The sequence below is a fragment of the Sceloporus occidentalis genome, unplaced genomic scaffold, assembly GCF_023333645.1.
Source record: "Sceloporus occidentalis isolate IW3139 unplaced genomic scaffold, rSceOcc1.0.p SCAF_5, whole genome shotgun sequence".
Classification (NCBI taxonomy): Eukaryota; Metazoa; Chordata; class Lepidosauria; order Squamata; family Phrynosomatidae; genus Sceloporus; species Sceloporus occidentalis.
This window is the reverse complement of record NW_028316985.1, coordinates 74,932,963-74,955,655: the sequence shown is the minus strand read 5'-3', so window position 1 is coordinate 74,955,655 and position 22,693 is coordinate 74,932,963. Positions and strand designations below refer to the sequence as shown.

The following is a 22,693-nucleotide window of genomic DNA, read 5'->3' as shown; positions in this document are numbered from 1 at the left end:
AAATTAACAATTATGTATATACCTAGAAACAACACTGTTGCCAATACATCTTCCATTGTCATTCAGGATGCATAGCTCACACTTCATTTTTTAATCTGCCACTTTTCAAGAAGACCTCCATTTTCCTCTCTGTGTTTTATGCACACAGGTTAGAACAAAAATAACAGCCAAGTCAATTTCATCTTTCAGAACTGGAAACCATTGCTACAAAAGAAAGAGGATGGGAGGAGAAATAGAATTTGTCAGACTTTTCAGCACAGCCTCAAAATGACTTTTTTCCCTGCTCTTGAGCTATGTTATCACAGCTCATACAAACGGTATGATACCATATCATACCAAGACCTAGCAAAAACAGAAAACATTTCTAGAAGAGCAAGATAAACTTTAGTGCCTATGCTGTTTTCCTTTTAAAGATCAACTTGTGTCTGATTACTTGCCTGAACACTGGAGCATTTTCCATTCCTGTTGAAACTGCTGTCTTAGTTCTTTTATCATTTGCACATTCTCTTTTAAAGCAGGTGTGTAGCTTCCAAAAAAAGGTGTAAAGTCACCTGTCAAAATCTTGATTATATCTTGCATTAGGTTTAATTCTGTATCCTAAAAAAATAAAATAAAACTGTGCTGATTAGCTTCTCATTTTTTAAAAAAATAAAATGTGTGTATTCTAAAAAGAAAATATACAAGTTTTATTTGGGGCAAATTATCTCTTTATCTAAAATACACACACCAGTATGGCATAGTGGTGTGAGTGTTGGACTATGACTCTGGAGACCAGGGTTTGATTCTCAACTCAGCCATGAAACCCACTGGGTGACTTTGGGCATGTCAAATGCTCTCTGCCTTAGGGGAAGGCAATGGCAAACATCCACTGAATAAATCTTGCCAAGAAACAACTTGAAGGAACCCAGCAGCAAGAACAACAAATCAGTTTTGTAGGACAGTTAAAAGCAATCACTCCTGATTACTACAGAAGGCCTGGTTTGTTTTGGTTTCTCCATCATGTAAGTAAGGAAAGATAGCCTGGGGTTGCTAAACAATGCATATTGGAGGTGAAAGAGGATGTGGAACAATACCAATTTGGTCCTACAGAAAAGAAGCAGCAGGCTCCCATCCAAGGCTTGCTCTCTCTCTCTCTCTCTCTCTCTCTCTCTCTCTCTCTCTCTATCTATTGCTTGATTACATCTACTATTCAAGGAATTATTCTTATTTTATTGTAGGATCATGGCAGCTCCTTACCTGAATCAGAACAAAAACCTGAGACTGTGCTGATCCTTGCAGTAAATTAATGAGTAAAGAAATCCCATTCTTGCTGAGGCTCTGATTTTGTCCAACAACTATAATTGTTAGGTCAGGTTGATAGCTGTATGCTACCGGAAGAATGAATCCAGCGACAGCCGAGAAGAAGGTAGTTGTTTCATCATCCTTTCAATAAAATAAAAGACATTTTTTTAAATTAAAAAAAAGTTGTATAATTTTAAACATTCCAATTAATCAATTTGTTTTAAGAATGGACATTTCCTAGCCACTGGATACAGGAGCTGTCTTTTCATATTACTTGCAAGAAAGGGTGAAATAGGAAGGGAGTTTAGGTAAGTAACATTATGCAAGTAAGAGTATCTGAATCCTGGAAGTCTGTGTTGTGAGGGTTTTAGAACATGGGTAAACCTACTCACAGAGAACTGAGGCTCAGTTACTGTACATTATGGAATTATATCATTATTAGTCCACTTTAACTGCCATGGTCCCATTTTATTGAATCCTGGGGTTGGTTGTGTAGAGAGAGGAATTTAGATTTTACCTCCTCTAGGGCTTCATCAAACTACCAATCTCAGGATTCCATAGTAAATAACCATGGCAGTTAAAGTGGAAACATAGCCCTATAATTCATGGGTGGCAGTGTGTGGAGACAATTAGGTGTGAGCTGCAAAAAGAACCAGTATAATATTAAGCTTACCATTTTCCAATGAAAAAATATATTGTATTTGGTGTTAGATTGTTCAGATTGTTTAGCAGAGATGTTGATCAAAAGGACTTTGCTGGAAAATAATAGTGAAGAAAGTAAATTACTACTAGTTGCTGAGAGAAACACTTTAAAAATCACAGAAAATATCAAAACCAAGTGCCTGGCCATTTTGGGGGAAGAGTTAAGAAAAAATGAGTAGAAAGAATTCTTATAGTCAAAATGTTTTATTATTATTATTATTATTATTATTATTAAGAAGATATATTTAAGTTGTAGAAAGTAGGTATTCAGGTAACAAAAAAGAGATTCAGGCCTGGACATATTGAATAAGTACCAAACCCTGCAGATTTAAATGTTACCCATTAATTTTTAGAATTTACCCATTAATTTACCCATTAAATAAATGGGACTTCAAGACTGTAGGCTTAGGAATGGGTCTATCCCAGTTCTTTACCTTAACATCCTTCCAAACCTGCCCCAAAACCTGCAGCTCTAGCTAGAGATTATGTAGTTTATAGTTTGCAAATTTAAATCAACCGGTGGGGGTGGAATGATGGAGAAACACTTACCCATCATCCGAGTCAATTTTCATGTCCATGTCACCAACAAATACACATAGGACTCTACAAAACATACGTTGTAAATATTATAACTTAAAATGCACATTAAAATAAATGTAAGATATAAAATCAGTACTGTATCATGCATTAAAATAGGTTTTTTAACAATCTGCTTATAAGCAACACATAAAAAGTGTCACAGCAGACTGTACATTTGAATAAATAAAATATATCCTGCTAACAATAAAACCCCAGACAAAAACAAAGACAAGTAATACACTGCTAATAGAAGGCAATAAAGTAAGCTCTGCCTTTAAATCCCTGGGGCACACATCCACAGATACACTTTCAAATCAAGCAGCAAGCTAGTCTACACTATTTATATTTCTAAAATATCTGTTTCTAGGTCTGCATTGTCTACAGCAAAACCCAAAACTCTCAGCCTATTTGAATGCTATCAACATTGTTAAGGCTGTGCATCATTCTCATGAAAAGTGCCAAATGTAAAAAAAATATTTGCATGAAAGTAACATCTTGAAGGTCTCTTTACAGCAGTTAATTTTACAACAAATATACAGCAGACAACTTTTATTTCTCACTATGTCTAATTCCATCTAACCTATTACTCATTCAGTGAAAATGTACATTTGTCAACATACACATCGATTAAAACTTTGTTCCTACCAAAACACAGTATTTTTGTGGTCCAGTGCAATCCTGGGCATGCTTACTCAGAAGCATGCCTTATTAAGTTTAACTGACATACTTCCTAGCACAGGTATATAACAGAACCAGTGGTGCAAAGTGGTTTGGGGTGTTGGACTAGGACTCTGGAGACCAGGGTTCAAATCCCAGCTCGGCCATGAAAACCCACTGGGTGAACTTGGATAAACCACACTCTCTCAACCTCAGAGGGAGGCAAGGGTAAACCTCCTCTGAAGAAATCTTGCCAAGAAAACCCTGTAATAGCTTAACCTTAGGGGTCTCCCAAGCCAGAAACAACTTGAAAGCACACCCCAATACCACAATGAAAGGTGTTCAGTATTGTCCACTAATGGTACAATCCTATACATGTCCAGATGCAAATATAAACTTATTGGAGCTTCTCTAAATAGACATATCTATGATTGCATTGCTGGAAAATTACTGAGTAAAGTGGTGCAAATTATGACAAGATCAGTAGTTTCAGACCTATCAATAATAATTTCCAGTTCAACAATAGCAGATAGTACTGTTCTGTCATTCTATTGCAAATGTTCACACTCTTAAAAACTCTTTAAAAAAGCTTTTAATTGCAACTGTACTACATGAACTGCCCCCCCCAAAGCACTGGATATAAAATACATTTACCTACTTTTGTACCTTCAGATCACAGCAATGTTTTAGAGCAAAGGCCAACGAAAGTGAAGCTACAGATGTTTTTGCAAGGCCATTGGTTACCTAAAAAAAACCCAAAAACTTTTAATCATTATCATTTTTTGTTAATGATATGGATACAAGCAAAGGTAATAAAAATAGTAATATATAAAAAAACAGATTTGTTTTAATATTTCATCTACAAGAGCAAATAAAACCATCAACTTTAGCTATAGATCTTTATTTATGAGCATGAACCTTATCTTTTATGATTTGTGCGAAGGTCAAACTGAATAGGAAGCTGAGACAGAAATTTAACAACCCTCTCCTAATAAACAGTGTTGTAATACAGGCGAGAACATATTTTGCAATCCCATAGTGCTATTAATATAACATTTATATGAGAATAAAGTGTTTTGAGGCATGTGTGTTTTACAACTAGTGTACATTATTATCTCTGATAAACAAGGTGTTGATTCAGCCATTACAGCATCAGTTCCAAGTACTATAAACTAGTGAATTAGACATGAAGGTAAAATGAAGGGAACCTCTGGAGATCAGGGTTTGATTCCCAGCTCAGCCATGAGACCGAGTGGGTGACCTTAAGCAAGACACATGCTCTTGGCCTCAGGGGAAGGCAATGGCAAACCTCCTCTGAACAAATCTTGCCCAAAAACCCCATGATAGATTCACCTTAGGGTTGCCATAAGGTGTAAATGACTTGACAGCACACAACAACAACAACAACAACAACACAAGGATCACTGTCACAAATGGACTAACTTCCCTAAAATTAATAGCCATTGAAAAATGAAAGGCTGACTACTGGTCCTCAGCAAGCAGCTCATCAAAAAGTATGAAAGTTTCTATTCTATTTCTGGTACCAATCAAGCTACATGAACACATTGGTTTGGGAGGATCAGCAGGATTCTGATCCCTTTATCAAGACAGCACATACAGTCTCTTTGAGTATGGACTTGCTGACCTGTATGCTCTTCCTGAAGCTTATGAAGTAATCTTCAATTTATTATGAAGGTTTACAAGGGAAAAATCTGATGAAGCTGTAGCAAATATATCATATCTCCTACAAGGTCTACAGTAATTTTCCTGACAGAACAACTACAAACAATCTTTATAATTATTCTCACAAGAAAAATTTTGGGGCCCTACAACAGCCCAGATTGAAACTAAGCAGTGTTTTACATGACCTTCATTTTACTCATTCTGATAAACTGTTGTTTATGAAGTCTTCCAGATAGGAACTACTATAAGCATCATAATTATTCTTAAAAGGAATTTCCCTGACTCTACAATTTGGCTTAACCAAGTAGCATTTATGGACTTAACACTCTTTAAGTATGTATGCATTGCTCCTCCTTTTGCTCTTTATTTACACTGTGGATAAATTATTGCCTTTTGATTAATTACTAGGTATATAATTACTTGTGGGGACCATATTTTATTTATGTGAGAAAGGTATTGTATAATGCATATTGTATGTTAATTGACAGCTGGATACTAACACCACTTGTATAGTTCTTTTTGCATAAGTTTGTCATAAAACTTCCCTACATGCCCTATTGTATCTCTATTAATAGTATGTCTTATTATATATACTTGTAGTTTACACTGACCATTACACTAGTAATATAATTACAGAATAGCCTTATATACTTGCTTATGAGTTTCAGACTATTGCTATACCAGGATTGTTATTGTTAATACATTTATTGTTGGATCCCCTTACTGTTGCTGAGCAGAAGGAGAAACATACTTTTTCTAGAAGCTTATATGCTTCATTCTAACAAGACAGCTGCCACTTTGGATATCACAGACCTATGCTAATTTAGTTATAAATAGTAATTCATCTATACCAGGCTTAGAAATACACCCAGAAAAGTTACTAGCACAGATAAACTTTACTACTATGGCTAGACACGCATACTGGTGTTTGGCCACATTAAAAGCCTGAAAGCTAGGATCGAGTCTATAGCCATCCATTCTTGGCTTTCCTCTGAACTCTATGACCCTATCCTATCAGGGATGATTCAACAACAAAAACTTCTATATCTGAAAGGGATTAGGTTAGATGGAGATCCCTTCCAAAGTTTAGGCCTCTGGGACTTCCAGTGGGAAGCAAGCAGCATGTACAAACCTATTTACATGAAATAATTATTTTACACTTGATCTCAAGATGTTTAACACTTGTTAGAAATAAACAGAAATTGCTTATTTTTGTGAAAATTATTCCCATATGTGCAGCCCAGACTTACATAGATGTTTAGGAAGTACACACAATATTATTATCTATTGCCATTAAAAGGATGTATGTCTCACCATCCTATTGCCAAAGAAAGAAAGAAAGAAAGAATGCTTAGGGGGAAGAGGTGGAAAATATAAGCAATCACATTTCAGCTTAGTAGAGTAGGAAAATGTGTAGTAATTGCTACCCTGAAAGATAAGAAAACACAGGATGAGTAGTTACTAGATCTGACATTACCTCCTTTTTAATTATTTTTTCAAGAACAGTCAACATCTTCAAGACATTTTCCTCTTTCACAAGCTCAGCATCAAATCCACTGTAAAACATATTTTTTTAAAGTTTATTATAAATTGAAAAGTTTGGAACAACTGTAAATGCTGATCAGGATATAGAGCTTTTAGGTTGCAACCTTACACCCATGTAACAGAATCACATTATACTAGGATAATAACTCAAGGTTTATGTATAAAACAAAGATTATGTAGTGGTTCCTCAATAAGATGCCTTGTTTTAACTATGGAATATTAAGCACCTTTTCACAAAATGAGAAGACTAAGATTAGGAAGCATTAAGTAACTGGATTTCATACTGGTTTCCATTCTCCATCTTGTCATGAACTGCTTGACACTCTATGACTGTATCCTATCAGGATAGGATATTAATATCACTGATGAATATTAGAGAAAGTGGGCAAAAAATCAGATTTTCAGCCCCATCCAAATTTACTTCCACAAGGACTTTTCTCTCCAATGCACCAGAACTCTCAAGTAGAAAGAGGGTCTAGAAACAGTAACTATGGAGTTATGGAGTAGATGAATTATTCTATACTCCTCATCCGTATGTTCTTCTGCTTAGCTCAAATACCTACACACATGCACACTCTTTTTGTATGACTGTCATCATTATCTTGACCTAATTAAAATACTTTTAGATGGGAATTATTTCAAAAGGGGTGTTAAAACATGACATCAAGTAGCCAACATTGTAACCTGATAATCTTTTACAATCTGAGGCTGCAACAATAAAATGTGTGGTTTATCCTGGACCGTTTACAAAAATTTCTGGAGGAATTTTTTATGCCTATGAGCATTATAACTTATGTTGCATGAGAATACTCCAAAGTAGAGTTTAAAATCTTAAGATTTATTTACTTTTAGCTACATCATTATTTTTGTTATTGCATATACATCTAACTGAAATATAAGAAAGTGCATGAGTTATGAATATGCAGCATCAATTGTGGTTGTTATGTGCCTTCAAGCTGATTCTGACTTATTACTCCTCCTATCAGAGGAAGGTGCTATTTCCTCACTCTAAGGTTAGGAAAGTGTGATTTGCCCAAGATCACCCAGTAGATTTCCATGGCTGAGTAGGGATTCCAACCCTGGTCTCCCAGAGACCAGCACTCAAACCACTATAGCACACTCACTCATTGAGGTACAAATTATCAGCATAACCCAGCCAAAGTAGAGCACTCTTGGGTGCTATTTATGTCTTGCTCACATGAAGAACACTCAAAGTTGTTCCTCTGCAGACAGCTATGCTCCATGTCATGATGCTGTGTGATACAGCATCACATCAGGAGTGGAACTAACAACATGGTACCTTCCTTCTTCTCCTGAATGCTCTTATATGAATGCTCTACATGGAAATAAAACACAAAGAAGATTTTGGCTTCCACTTATTTTAATTTAGAGACGCCAAATTTGCTTATTTCTTTTATTGCAATCTGCGTTATGTACTGAATGTCAGATGCTTCACAGCATGTCCTGTTTTTGTCCTAGCAAAAAGTATGGCTAACCTGATTGTGATATTTAGCTCTTTTGCATCAGTTTTTTTCTCACTCTGAACAGATGGTGGTAGCAAGTGTGTATGACTTTCAGCAGTAACTACTGCCGTTCTAACAGGAGGTCTGAGAGACATAATCTTTTTCATATGCAGCTCCAAAAATTTATCCGTTTTGATGACCTCATCATTACGTGACTTGCCGGCTTCTTGTGGAGTGAGGAGCTGTGCACCAGTTTGTGCAGATTCTGCCTTCCCTGTCTGGTAGGATCTGGTACTGAGGTCTTGCAATGGAATTGTGCCTGGGAAAAACAACAGCATTTGCACAACACAAAAAACAGTTTGTCTCTTATCAGATGTCAGTCCATGTTGTATGACTGTATATTGTAACATATCCAAGACTACCTGATGTCTTCAAGTCTGAACATATTTCTGAAATCTGGCATTCTAGCTCACAGACCACATCAGTCTTATTACTTAATGATGGGAAGGAAACGTTGCAGAGTAGGATTGCCAGAGTACTGCTTTCAGCCCACTGGAGGTCATTTACTATCTCAGTGCCATGACAGCATCAAACCCCACCCCTGCCCCAAATGTGATCATTTATGTTTTAAAACAAGGCATACAAGGAGCCTTGTTATGATGCTGATAAAAGCTTTGAGGAGGCTTTTGGCTCACCAATCAACTTTAAAACAAGGTGCACACACTATTTCTGGGATTTTAACCCACCAGTGGTTTTAGTGTATTCACCACATTTGTGTTATCAATTGCACTGCATTTGAGAAGAAATAAACAAATCGGTCATTACTTTCATACGCCAGACATTTCCAATATTGTTTGTGTGCAGCTCTCACATTATGGATTGATTCTAGTGCACTGCAAAAGACAGAATATAAGAAAAATTACCTGTAAAAATCCATTCCAAAATAACTATCCACTCAGCCTCCATAAATATCTGAAAAGATGCCACACCTATTACTTATAAAGATACACAACATAAAACTAGAGAACAACTACTATTTATTTAACAGATAGTTAAATAAAACCTACCGTGGACCAGCATCCAATGGCTCATGGCCTGCCATGAGTCCACAGACCATCACTGTGAGCAGCACAGCACTATGCTGCCCTGGCAAATAAACAACATGTTCATAATCAACATAACTATTCAGGTTTCAAATAACTTTCTGTACCTTGTAGTGGCTTTTTGTAATGGCCAGCATGTGTAGGTTTCTAAATTGTAGTGTCTATTTTCAGAGATAGCCCTGTGTGGGTTTATAATTGACACAGGGCCATTTCTGCAGGTATCCACTGCAATTTAAGCAACTTTAAACTGAAGCAAAGTCCAGCATATACAATTCAGAATAATGGCTCAAGTTAATGTGTCCTGCAGAGGTGAGTTTTCTCCTTGATAAAAGCACTGTGCCTTATTTTGTGTGACAGTAACATTATTAGGCTGGCACACTGGTGAGCACAGTCCCATGAACTAGACTTACAGAAAGTCCTGAGACACTTTTGAACAAAGCAGTGAGAATGCCGCAATTTTGGCCTAGCTGGATTGCATGAACAAGATAACCTAGAAGCTCCAGTTCATAAAGAGCTCCCATTCCATAGCTAAGGTGAAGTCACTAGTGGGCATGTGCTTCCCATGCAATCTTGGGTAACTGTCAAATTAGACCACGTAGGAAACCATAACAAGCTATAGTGATTATGAATTCTAACAAGTAAAGCAAAAACAAAAGCCTTGCTTTTTTTCAATGGAAAAAGTCTCAGGGACATTATTTTGTATTTAAACATTGTTATGGGGGAGCTCCCCACTCTGAACCAACAAAAATATCCACTCTGAACGTGGCCACATTACTTCCGGTTGTGGAAAATGCCAGATGCAGTGACAAAGTACAATCCTCACACTAAAATAGTCCTCCAAATCCCAGCACATGACCATTTCTGTACTAGTATAACAAGGGACAGATCAGAAATATACACACAACCAATATTTCACAGAGGGTACAGTTTGGTTTCAGTTTTCTCCCTTATATTTTGGGAATACTTGATTTATATTGCTAACTACAAACGCTTAATTTTAAAGGCAATCTTAATTTTTTAATTAAGTTAATTTTTATTAACTGGTAATTATAAAATATATTGTCAACCTTTTCCCAGAGTAGCAACTGTATCTGCAAACATATGATACAGTGTAGCCCAAGTCAAGTTCTAGAGTTGCTAATAGGAAACTGAAACCATCTTCAGATGTCAGAAATCAAGTATACTAATCACACACAAGAAGGGAGACTGCATTAGCTCCAGATTCCCTTTCTTCATTAATGGCAGCTTCGAAACATTGAGGAAAACTTTCTGAAATGGAGAACATTCTCTGTGCATGGAGCCTCTATCCATGTAGCCTCTCCACACAATTTTATATGCTGGTAAAAGTAGTCTTTAAAATTGCATGAAGACTTTCACCTCTTCAAAGAGTTATCTTCCATGTGTAGAGGACAAAGGAACCTAGGATGAAGAGGGAGGTCCAATGTGTTCCCTTTCCTCACCTGTGTACAGTACACTAATTCCTAATGCCTGAACATGGCTAACAAAGCAAAAGACTAATTCCTCACCTAGAATCCATGAGATGTAAAAGTGCTTTAATTTGGTCAAATTGAGTTTGTCACAGATACAGGTAATGTTTCAACCTAATCCTTTTTACATGCATGCAAGCTCACACATACAGACAGAAGGACATGTACCTTAAGCATGGTGCCATTTCTCCAGACAAATGGGGCAACGGATCTCCAAGCAGAGTTTTAATAGTCATGCAAACCGATTCAGAGAGTGACCTCAAATGATATCCACCCTAAGCGTGAACAAAAGGTGTGAAAACACAAGAGAGCAAACCACACACATAAATACACGTAAGTAGAATAATGTAGCATTACAGTGTTGTATCTCATGCAATTCAACGTAAGATCAACATGCATAATGATCTCGAAAAATGGTTTGAAGGCACATGATCCAAGCACCTTACTGTGGCTAAGCAGATTCTTGAGTTTGGGCAGTGCTTGAATGGGAGATTGCCATTCAATACTGACTATCTTCTATTTTGACTGATTCACTCATGCCATATAAAAATGGACAGATAGATAGATAGATTCAGGAGGACCTCCTGTAATATGCTTTCAAAGTAAGTAGAACATTATATGAATATATGAAGCATGTAGAGGAAACATCACAGGATATAATTCTAAATATTATTTAAAGCTTACCTCTAGAATCATACACAGTTTTCCTTTTGCTAAATGCATTAAGAAATGTGTAAGATGGGCAAAACATTCTGGTGTGGCACACATCTGACCCTAGAAAATGGGGAAACAAAGAAATGAATGCTTCAAATGTTAAATGTGTCTGTCTGATCTTATAGGAAAGGTGATTTTCAAACTAAACTCTTGGAGAAAAATACTTGGAGGAGGATTACAAGAATGGCTTACCTCTGGATCCCCAATTCCAGAGTCGTAACCAGCAGAAACCAAAACAAGCTCTGGATCAAACTATGATTTAAATAAAACATCCAAGTTCAAAACAATGTTTTGAATGCATTATTAATGCTATTCAGCTAACTCTGATGAAGCCAGAGAAATTTTTCCAATAATGGATTGAATTTCTGAAGGACTCTTCATGAGTGCTTCATCGGCATATAAACATTAACTGGACTGAGTATTCTTAAATGTCTCTTCTTCACAACACAATAGAGTACATACGAACATCACATCAGACCATTGTTCATCTCGCCCATTACTGTCTACTCCAAGGCCTTATACAAAAGCTTTTATATCCCTGCTGCCCGTAATCCTCAGATTTCAAGCTTCTAGAAACTTTTCCATGTACACCCTCGGATTTAATGTTTCCTGGTGGGGGTGAGCTTCCTCCCTCTCTCATTCTCTTTTAGAAGACAAAGTATGGTGCAATTATGATCTAAAGCAGGGATGTTCAGCCTTGTAGGGCGTGGGAACTGTACTCACCCTGTTTTCAAGACCAGGATCTTTCATGGGCCACAGCTAACCATTAAAAAAATATCCAGTAATGTCCAGCTTTGGAAGGGAAACAGCTGGCCTACCCTTTACATGGGCTTGCCTTGCCTGAACTTGAGCTCACATGGAAGGCAAGTCCCAATCAAAACAATGGGGCATGCATCCATGGCGCGCACACCACAGGAGTGCGCCCCATTATACAGAATCGGATTTTGGCATACGCTCAATTCCCCTTGTGCAGGAGGATCAAAAAAAGGGGTGGGACTAGTGTATTTAAGGCCTAAAAAGAGACAGGGAAATCATGGCATAGCCTTAGAATGAGTATTAAGTTGTCTTGGAAGCTTCTGAGCTGCAAATTCCCATATGAGCTGTTTTTCCCCCTCTCTAGTGGGCTTGGCACATAATTCCTATCCCTGATCTGAATAGAAAGTGAAGGAATAGTATCAATAATTATCACTCCTTTCTTTTTCTTCTCTCTTAAAGACACACACAAATACACACACACACCTCATTCCTCACTATATAACCTAGGGAGTTCTGTAGGGTTTAAACCAATCTGCCATGATACTTCCCCTAAGAGAATAAACTTCCAATTCTACAAATCCCTCACATTATTAGCACCTCAAAGTCTCTATTTGCTTTCCTCAGTTATTTCCCTAGTCGATACAACCGTTAGTCTTTTTTTATCTGACAGCTTTCATCACACATGCAGATAGCTTTTACTAGAAGCAGCAGCATAACCTTCAAAAATGATTATTTTACCCAAATATTATTTCTGAAGATGACAGTACAAGGAATGTGTTTTGGTGAGTTCAAGATGCATTTCACTCATGCTGGTTTTTTTTCCTTTTAAAAGCCAGGATTAAAAGTTACCTCAAAAGCCAATGGAAGTAATACATGAAAAAATACAGCAACATAATCTGCATTTCCAATTCCAACCTGCAAAACCAGTAAAGAAAAGAAAGATTAAAATTGTTAAATAGATCTAGAGTTCCACTAAGATATATGGGGAAATCACCTCAGGCCAAAGGTAGGTAAGCAGAGAATTGCTGTGGATCATATAATTATCAGCAGAATCCAATAAGAAATTCATATTCTGAAACAAAAAATGCTTTATGCACACATTTAATGCTGTAATGAGTTCCAACATACAAGCAGAAGAATGGGAATGTGAAGTTCTATTATAAGAGAAACTGTTTCCTTTCCATTTTCTTTACCACTAAGGGCTTGTCTACACTTACTGTAAAATCTGGGTGGGCTCTGGGCTTTCCAGATTTGCAGCAACCCTGGAGTTGTCTACACTATTACTATGGCTACCAAGACAAAGCATAGCAAATTCAGCTTAAACAGTTTCACCTTCCTCCATTCCAAGGTTGCCTCATAAAATGGTGTCCCACTAGCTAGTTTCCCTGAATCATTTTTGGCCACACATCCATGGCCACTCCACTTTATTATTTTTCTCCTTGTCCACCAAGGATGCAATCATACTCATTTCTTCCCTAGTCCAGGACACTCCTTGGTCTCCTTTTTTTTTACCACGAGAGGACCACCTTCAGTCATCACTAAACTAAGCACAGCTAAGTAGTTAACCAGAACTGGACAGATAGAGGTATACAAGCAGATATACTGATACCCAATTATGGGCAAAAATGATGAATAAGGCACTTAAACTTTCTGTCTTTTGAGAACTGTCTCTTCCTGGCAGAATATTCATATGACTGCATGTCCCTGTTTGTCCTGCCCCAATCAACATGAATTCCTCTCTCCATCGCCAATGCAAATCTGCTGGTCATACATCCACTCATCCAAATTTTTCACGAAATTCTGGAGAAAATCAAGATTTTTTCCCCTAAAGATTAAAACCATCAGGTATCTAACATGAATTAGTCAGAATGCCATATGCCAGGATTGCTACCAGTTCAAAGTGTCTGATGGGTTTTTAATAGTGTACAAAAGCCCTGGGAGAATAGGATCACTGGTAACCACTATATGTATGCAGTGGTTGAGTTCTTTCTTTCTTTCTTTCTTTCTTTCTTTCTTTCTTTCTTTATTGTACCTTGCACCTAAATGGATTGCTACTAGAGCTCACTGCATTTGCATTATTAAGCTATCGGGTGACATTCACCTTATTCCAAGGTACATTTATGTTGAATCCTTTCCCTTTTCCCTGCCCAACTTCATCATAATCAGATGCTCTGAGTGAAGGCCAGAACTGCTGGTGTTCAAATCGATGCCAGGAAAAATAGAGAACACTGGAAACAAGAAAAAGAAAGCCCAAAGTTAATTGTGTTATGAAAGATCACCTGAAGTTTTTCTGCTGTGCCTGACTGACATTCCTGCAACTCCAGAAGGAACGTGAAACATCACACACTTAGAATATGTACAAAACAAGCACAATTAGTTAATCATAATGACATGAAATACAGAAGCCAATCTCAGCATTCACTCAGCAAGAGAAAAAAAGTGGTTTTTTTATATAAGCCAGAAATTATCAAAAGAATTGGAAGATAAAATGAAAGACTGAACTGATGCCATAAAAAAATGAATTTCAATAGCACTCATCAAATATAGAAAACACATATCGCCACACCATGGATCTGACAGTGCTGCAGGCCCTTGGCTCCATTGGTGCTGCACATGACTATACCCTCATGTCTCTGCCTATGATGTGAAAACGTAGTGCCTAGCTGCAATCACATGGCCAGGTGCCTCATTTCTTCATCAGATGCAGCAATGGGGGGGGGGGGGGGTTTCTCATGTGCAGCACCAACTACAGAGGTAAGGGTCATGCAGGGCCCACGGGATAAGCAGGGTTTATCATGGAGTTTCCAAGAAACTCCGCAGCAAACAGCAGGTCAATTTGATCTGCGTTAAGGTGCCTTTGCCCTGGGATCAGGCCAGATCCACCATATCCACATCCAGTCTAGCAGGATTAGCCCGATCGTGCCCCTGGGATGACATGAGACTAGGAGGAACATGGGCCTTTTGGCTCATGTGGACAAGCCCTAAGATGTATAATTACAAACCATGTTAAATCCAAATGCAACTCTAAAGTCTTTTTAGAGTGTAAAACCCTGCTGGTATGCTTCTGTCTCCATACAATGCAGCTTTATATTTCCAGGGCACATTGACGCTTTATGATACCATGGCCACCCAGCAAGAGCATGGTAGGTCCAGGAGAGCGAGTCCAGTTGCAAAACTGCAGTGCAGGGAACCCCCTTCCCAGCCATGGATTGGGTATGAGGGTGTGCCCCTGCACTGTAAAGTTGGGGGTTGCATGCAGCAGGGTTGTTGCACAAAGAGGCAGTGGATACCTCCTTCTACCATGGACAGGAAAGAACATGTACTAATGTAAGAGAAGTTTATACTGGCAGAAGATTAGTATCAGGATATTGCCCGTTCCATGCTGATGGCACATGGCATACAGTGCATATTTATAATAAAATAAATGAATACAAGCAGACTGATAAAGAGACATAGAGACAGATAGAGCTAAAGATACACACACATTCTATACATATACATATGCATCTGTTTTAATGATTTTACGCTTTTTCATTTAAAAAATAATAATTTATAAACAAATTAAACACACTGCAACATAAGAATATATTATACTGAAATACTCATACTAATACTTATATGTACCCTCAACTGCCACATCCCCAACCCAAACCACACACAAAACTAAATACAAAAAAACCTCACAACGTTTTCATTTTAATGATATCAGTTGACAAAAATGTGTTAGGACTTGCTGTTTCAGATTAAAAATAAATGCATAACTCATTTCCAGAACAAGTACAGAAGAAGCATTTTGAAAAACATACTCAGTGTTGCCCCAAATGTGTAAAATCATGTAATTGGCAAACCTTGGATCTTCATCAAATATATACTGAATTCCTTGTCCATGATGCACATCCCAGTCAACAATGAGGATCCTGTTGAAACCAACAATAACAATATTCACTAGTAGAATGAAAAAACATTGAAGCAAGAAGACAATCAACAGAGTGACAAATATATACTCAACCTTTGCAGATCGTATTTCTTCTGGGCGTGTTTTACAGCAATAGCAACATTATTGAATATGCAAAACCCATTGGCTGCATTTCTTTGGCTGTGGTGACCTGGAGGCCTGCAAACGAACATGATGTGGTTACTTAGCTATTAATTGATTTGGAGAACACCCAAGTGTTTTGTTAAGAAGCAACTTCCACATTGTTACCTTACTAAAGCCATCCCATTACGTGTTCTTCCTGACATCACTGCATCCACAAGTTCCAGTGTGGCTCCAACAGCCAATTTGGCACAGCGATATGTAGTCTGAAAAATAATAAATGCCAAGACTCAATCCCCCCTACTGTAGTTTCTGAAAAGAATTAGCATTTAGAAGTACATAAATGGGACTTTCAACAAAATACTGTAATGATTCCAGGATCTTGATCCAGTCAGTTCCCAGGGAACTCAGGCTTGAGGTTCTGCCAAAATGAAACGAAGGAGCTTATTGCTTGGGCAAATAAACTGAACTATCTCTTCGGGCTTCAATTCTGGACCCGGGATGCCTCCGGATGTTATCACAGCTAAATTGCCACCAATCTAAGTGAGATGATGCCGCCGGATGCATCCCGGATCAAAGCCTCACTCAGAAAGCACTTTTTCGAAGTTGGGGAGCTTCCAACTTAAAAAAATTGGCCAACTGAGCAAGGCTTCAACCAGGGATGCATCTGGACGGCATCATTCCACCTAGATTGGAAGCGATTTAGCTATGATAACATCCGGAGGCATCCTGGATCCAGAACTGAAGCCCAAAGAGATAGACCAGCTTATTTGCCCAAGCGATAAGCTCCATAGTTGCAGAGGCACTGGAATAAGGGTTTATGGATTCCATGTGGACAGCCAACAGGAAGTTAGCTGATGTCCTTCAGCTGGCTTAAGCAGTCTTTTGTCATCAGGATCCTCACAGTGAGCAGAACGTTGTCCCCAATGGATTGGTTTCCTAGGCTGGAGTATGTTCTATGCACCCCTTCCCCTAAAGCTGCCATCGATTATCTCATCTTTCATAATATTTAAATATTCTTCCTCTTTTATTCTAGACAGTGATACCACATTCTTGTTCATGAATGGTGCTGTTTTGGCTTCTTATGAACTGGCACTCAGACAATTCAGATTGCTATAATAATATATCCAATCTTTGAAGCACTTGGATTGTGTCTCTCAGAATCCTCTAGCCAGCATAGCCACTGGGGGGATTCTGAGAGTTACAGTCCAAAACAGTTATTTTTTCAAAGGTGTGGTATGTATGACAATAAGCTTCCAAGTACAGCCTTCAACTTTTCTTTCTGCCTTTCCTTACTTCCCCTAATTTCAGTTGGCAAAGAAACACAAAAACATGTATTGATGAAGAACATTATATACATATGAATGGATAATGACTGTGCCTGCATACTGGATGGAAATAAACAGAATCATATTCAGCTGAGGTTTTCTGGAGTTCTTCTTCATTCATTTTCTCAGTGTTTTTTACAACTTCCAAATAATCTGAACTGGAAAGAGAAAGAAAAGCTTCAGACTGTTGAGAAGAGGGATGATGGTACTGAAGCACAAGCAGCAACTTGTACATCTACCCACCCAGCCAGAAAGATCTAGTTGCCAGCAGATTGACCATAGTCTCTTTCCCACTATCAGTTCAAGCAAAGCCCAGGCTTACAGAACTGAACCTATATGGAAAACAGCACGGCTTTTTTGTTTTGGTCCCCAAACTGCAACAACACGAATGGACATGATTCTTTGTCAGAGGCAGTTAGGTACAGTGTACCTAAAATATTTTTTAGAAAGGTAAACCATTCAGTATCCTAAGTCGAGGGAGGGTTTCAATTAAATTTCCAATGTTAATGCTAATTCTGGTTAGCTTTGATCAAACTTTGCCCTTATGAATAGAAAAGAGGTTACTTTTCAAGCTTCAGCTAGTGCAAGCCTCAACACAGACATAATGCTGCACCAGGATTACCTGCAAGAAATGGATGTTACATATCAATCTGTTCCCATATTAAGCATATGAGTAGCCTAGGGACTTCATATCATAATGTCTAGGTCAAATTGAAAAGCAGTCTCGTTCCAGTATTTTATTCACACAGTAGACAACCACATGCCTATGTGAAGTCTATCAACAAGCCATCAGTGCAACTGCACTCAAATTTGTGAAACACAAATCATATCTACACTCATAAATTCAAAGACAACTATTTTGCTAGCTTTGGCTGTGGCAAAATTATGAATGATGTCATCATAATAGTAAGATATGAGAAATTCATTCTCAGTATTGAAGAGGGCCAAGTAGTCATGGTGCAGAGATTTTTGATCATTCCACAATGTAGTTTCAATTTCATTTGCTGTCAGCATCTAAGAAGATTGTCAGTTCAACAAATTACTGAGAGAAATTTCTGACAGCAACATCTGATAGCTTTAATGGCTTGGGAACTTGAAAAAATTAAGCGGAAAAAACTGCTAGGACCCCAAGGTTTTTGTCAAATTCAGAAAAGGCCTTGATCTGATGGTCTATTTGATTATTAGGTAGCAACTCTGACAACTTTCTTGTTGTGGGGACAATTGCATCATTGTCTGTCTTGTCTTTTTTGGTGTTCAGCTTACATATATTTTTCATCAGCATGGTCCTCAAACCAATGAATTCATCAGAAATAATTTCGATAGATATTATACATGGCCTTTCCTTGATCTGCATTCTCACTGTTGTGCATCCTCCCAAAAAGGTCCCAATTTAGAGATTAGTTCCAGAATAACAAGCTAATTGTCACTGTGTTTCATCTGAGCCACAGTATGGCAGACCACCTCAGCATGAAGAACTATGACTTCAGCTACATGTCTGAAAACATTCTCTCAACAAACACCAAGTTCTAAAAACTGGTTATTTTTTTAATTTGGATCTCAAACCTGTTCAGATTGTACCTTCAACCGTGACAGCTAAAAGTGGCAATGTATGCTGATTACTTACCGTATGAATAACAATATATGATATCCTGACTTTTAATTGGCTTTATTTATTGCATTCCTCTAGGCATTTAGGATAGCGCGCGCACACACACACTCACACACACTCACACACATCTTATTCTTCCTATAAATCCTCAGAACAACAGCAAGATAAGGCTAAGAAAGAGGAACTAGCCTAGGGCCTCCAATGAACTCTGGGGCTGAAGTAGAAAATTGAAGGTTTTAGCTTTCAGTCTCATTAGCTTAATCATTAGTCCAGTCCTATTTCCAAAATCCACTGAAAGACTTTCAAGTTTAGATTTAGGCTAACCTGTGTTGGCCTTGAGTTGTTCCTCACATCTTTCCCACCAAACTGATCAAGAGGAAGCACTTCCTATCTTCCACTGTGAAGCTTCATTTACTTTTCACAATAGGCAGGGATTTCATTTCCCATTGAGGGGGATTAGGTCTTCGCCTGGGTTCTTTCATTATAAGAATAAACCATGTTGTAAAGTTCAAGAAAAAAATCTAAGAGTGAAGGCCTTTTCTATTATTTCTCTAACACAGACAGGGATGAAAATACATTATATATCAGAAAGCAGACCTGTGAACCAGCATGATCTCATCTTCAGTGCCTTCTCTGACAGGTACTGATACGCATCTTTCGATCAGATTATAGTGCTGAAGGTGCTCATAGCAAGAAGAGAGCCTCTCTGGCACTTCAATCTCACAAACTGGGCTAAAAAACAAACAAACATACATTTTCTTTTGGCAGTAAAGATATACAGTAAAAGAACACTTTGCATCACCTCTGAGAATATATATATATATTCAGACAAGGAAAGAAATAAAAAAGTATATATATTATATACACATACACTTTTTTATTTCTTTCCTTGTCTGAAAAATTAAAGAAGGAAATAAATATTGAAAAAGTACTTCAATACTGGGTTGGCATGCTATTAAAAATGCTTTAAGTGAATGCCCATGGGCATTACGTCATTCCAGATATTTCCCTGAGCACACACAACCCTGCCATCCTTCCCTAATTTTTAATCTCCCCATTATCCTAGTAGTTGATAGCTTCCATGTTAGTGGGGTGGTGACTCCATTCTGGGTTTTAGTATGAACTTTAAAGGAGCTATCCAAGGTGATGAACCCTATCTCTAAAATAAAAGGTAGCTCCTTTAAAGCTCTTAAAAACAAGAACAGATTCAAACTCAAACAGAGATGACACCAGCTACCACTTCCTAGCGGCCAAACCCAAATACCATATTTCAGTATGCTAGGAATGATGCAGCAGACAAATTTTAGCACATCTCTTCTCAGACCTAACATCTGCCAGAGTTCATATTTTCAGTACAGTTCATAACTGGCAGGCATAGGTGTGCCCAGCATACATTAATTTTTGCAATGGAAAGGTCACGAAGAGGAAGAACTGCTCACTGAGGAAATCTACCAGAGCAAGGGCAAAGCAAACAAACTCTGGCCTCAGATACTAGATGAAGCCAATGATTAAGAATTCAGCTCCGAGGAGCAAGCTGGACAGAACGTGTTGTTGTACTTCTGTTTCATGTACACCTTTTTTAAAACTTCTGAATATCAGCCTGCTGGAAAGGGGAGCGCAGCTGCAAACCTAACTGCTGGAGATTGGAGCTGAATTCTTTTTTCTCTGCAGTGATTCTGATGAAAATCGATCTCCCACCCAGAAAACGTTTGAAGGAAAGGTTTCATCAAAGAGGTATTAGTCTAGATTTCATTCTGGCTCAATGTTCATACTCCCTGTTTGAATCTCTAAGTCTGGACACTCACTGTTTATTAGAGCAGGGATGAACGACTGTAGTTCTCCGGATGTGTTTGGACTACAGTTTCTATAAAAGCTCAACATGGACAATACTGGCTGATAGGAGCTGCAATCCAACAACACACCTTGCAAAAAAGTACTGAACACAAATAACACTAAAAAGCTGTTGTCATTTATGGGCTGCTTAGTAGAAAAGTGGACTACTCATGTAATTTCCTTTCAGTTTAAAGCAATGTTCATAGCAGTTAAAATGGTAACTGCAAATTAACTTACTCATCCCATAGGAGTTTATGGCTTCTCATTTCATCATCATAAATGAGAGCTGTTCCAGAAGCCATGGCTCCTATTAAAACAAAACAAACACAAAACATCTGCACATATTTCAGGCAGAAATAAACCATCTTTCCAAAACAGAAGTCCTTTATTATTCTCTTCGGTAAGTCAGAGCTGAGAATAATTGTCACATTGCTCTGATTCAGACATAACACTAAATATTTTAGTACTGAGTACTTTTGCTGCCTTCCAGCATAGAGCAGACTGGAAGCTTTCTTTTTCATATTCAAACCACCCACAGTTTTAGTTTTATACTCACCAAGTATAAAGCACAAACCAAGTACAAGCATAAACTGTAGGTCATTTAAACTGGGGTGCAAAACCCACACTTGCCTCATTTATGCATACAAGGATGAGAAAATAAAATGATGCTTCTTGCTCTGTTAGGGATTTTTCAGCACTTTCTACATGTAGAAAATTTGTGCAAAATTCGAATGGTTGATGCTTTGTTGTATGAACTTGTACAGATTATAAGTAGATAGATTTGCAAGAGTCATCATGGTATAGCAGTTTGAGTAATAAACTATGACTCTGGAGACCAGGGTTCAAATCTCAGCTCAGCCATGAAAATCCACTGGGTGACCTTGAGTAAATCACACTCTCTTAACCTCAGAAGACTTCATGATAGGGTTCACTTTCGGATTACCATAAGTCAGAAATGACTTGAAAGCACACAACAACAACAAGATTGTCTGCATCTTTTCAAACAATCAGTCCTTGGCTGGCTTTCTGTTAGTGACATGTGCAGGTGCAACTCTGCATATTTTTGGTCAGTGTGGATGTTAGCAATACTTTTCTTCCTCCATGCCAACCAAATCCCTGCTCTACCCTATTGCAGACTCACTACAGTCTCCCCATGGGAATTCTGTGTCTTGTGGAAGCATCTGGCTTTGTCCTGAAGCCAAGAACAAAATGATTAAATCCTCTGCGGCAACCTCTGGAGGACCCCAGTGGAGTTTTGTGGGTGATGTAATTGCTTAGCATCTGGTTATGTGTATACATCCAGACAGCGTGATGTCATGGTTTGAACTATGACTCTGAAGAGTAGGATTTGAATCCCTGCTTGGCCATAAAAGCCTACTGAGTGACCCTGGGCAAGTCACAGTCTCTAGCTGCAGAGGACAGGAATGGCAAACCTCCTCTGAAAACACTTGCCAAGAAAACCCTGTGATAGGTTCGCCATAAATCAGAAATGACTTGAAGGCAAAGAACACACATACAGCAAGACTCTTCTCTGATCCCCCACCATTTTCACCAGCACAGAACAGCCAAGGAAATGAGGTTGTAACAACTCTACAGTAGGCCTGGGGTGGGGGGAGGTTTCAATAAATGGCCAAATGTAGCACAGGTCCATAGGTGGAACTACTATGCCAAACTGGACCATACACAACTGCAACCCTTCTGTGCTAACTCAGTGTGCTTTCAGTCTCAAAAGGGAAAGAGATTAGTTTTGCAGAGAGAAGGTATGTACAGAAACCTTAAAACAAAACAAATCACACTCCTTGTCTTGCTCTCACCTGGAGGCAAAGAATCTTTCAGGGCTTGAAAATCCATGGCCAACATGTCTCATCAAATTGAGAGGGCCTAAATAGATAAGAACAAACAAATTAGCCAGTGTTC

At 38.2% G+C, this 22,693-nt stretch overlaps 1 protein-coding gene across 1 annotated transcript; it reads right to left on the bottom strand.

The window, feature by feature from the left end:
* Positions 1–429: 429 nt before the first annotated feature.
* On the bottom strand, positions 430–19,611 carry LOC149312332 (polyamine deacetylase HDAC10-like). The gene is made up of 18 exons (XM_089527194.1): positions 19,541–19,611; positions 17,383–17,492; positions 16,175–16,272; positions 15,980–16,084; positions 15,819–15,887; positions 14,072–14,198; positions 12,820–12,885; positions 11,407–11,466; positions 11,185–11,274; positions 10,669–10,775; positions 8,736–8,803; positions 7,944–8,229; positions 6,380–6,458; positions 3,878–3,963; positions 2,533–2,586; positions 1,955–2,036; positions 1,237–1,422; positions 430–597 (listed from the first exon to the last, which is right to left on the bottom strand). Exons 2-18 carry the CDS (start codon positions 17,449–17,451, stop codon positions 430–432), a joined length of 1,800 nt encoding a protein of 599 aa, XP_089383320.1. The 5' UTR covers positions 17,452–17,492; positions 19,541–19,611.
* Positions 19,612–22,693: the final 3,082 nt, after the last annotated feature.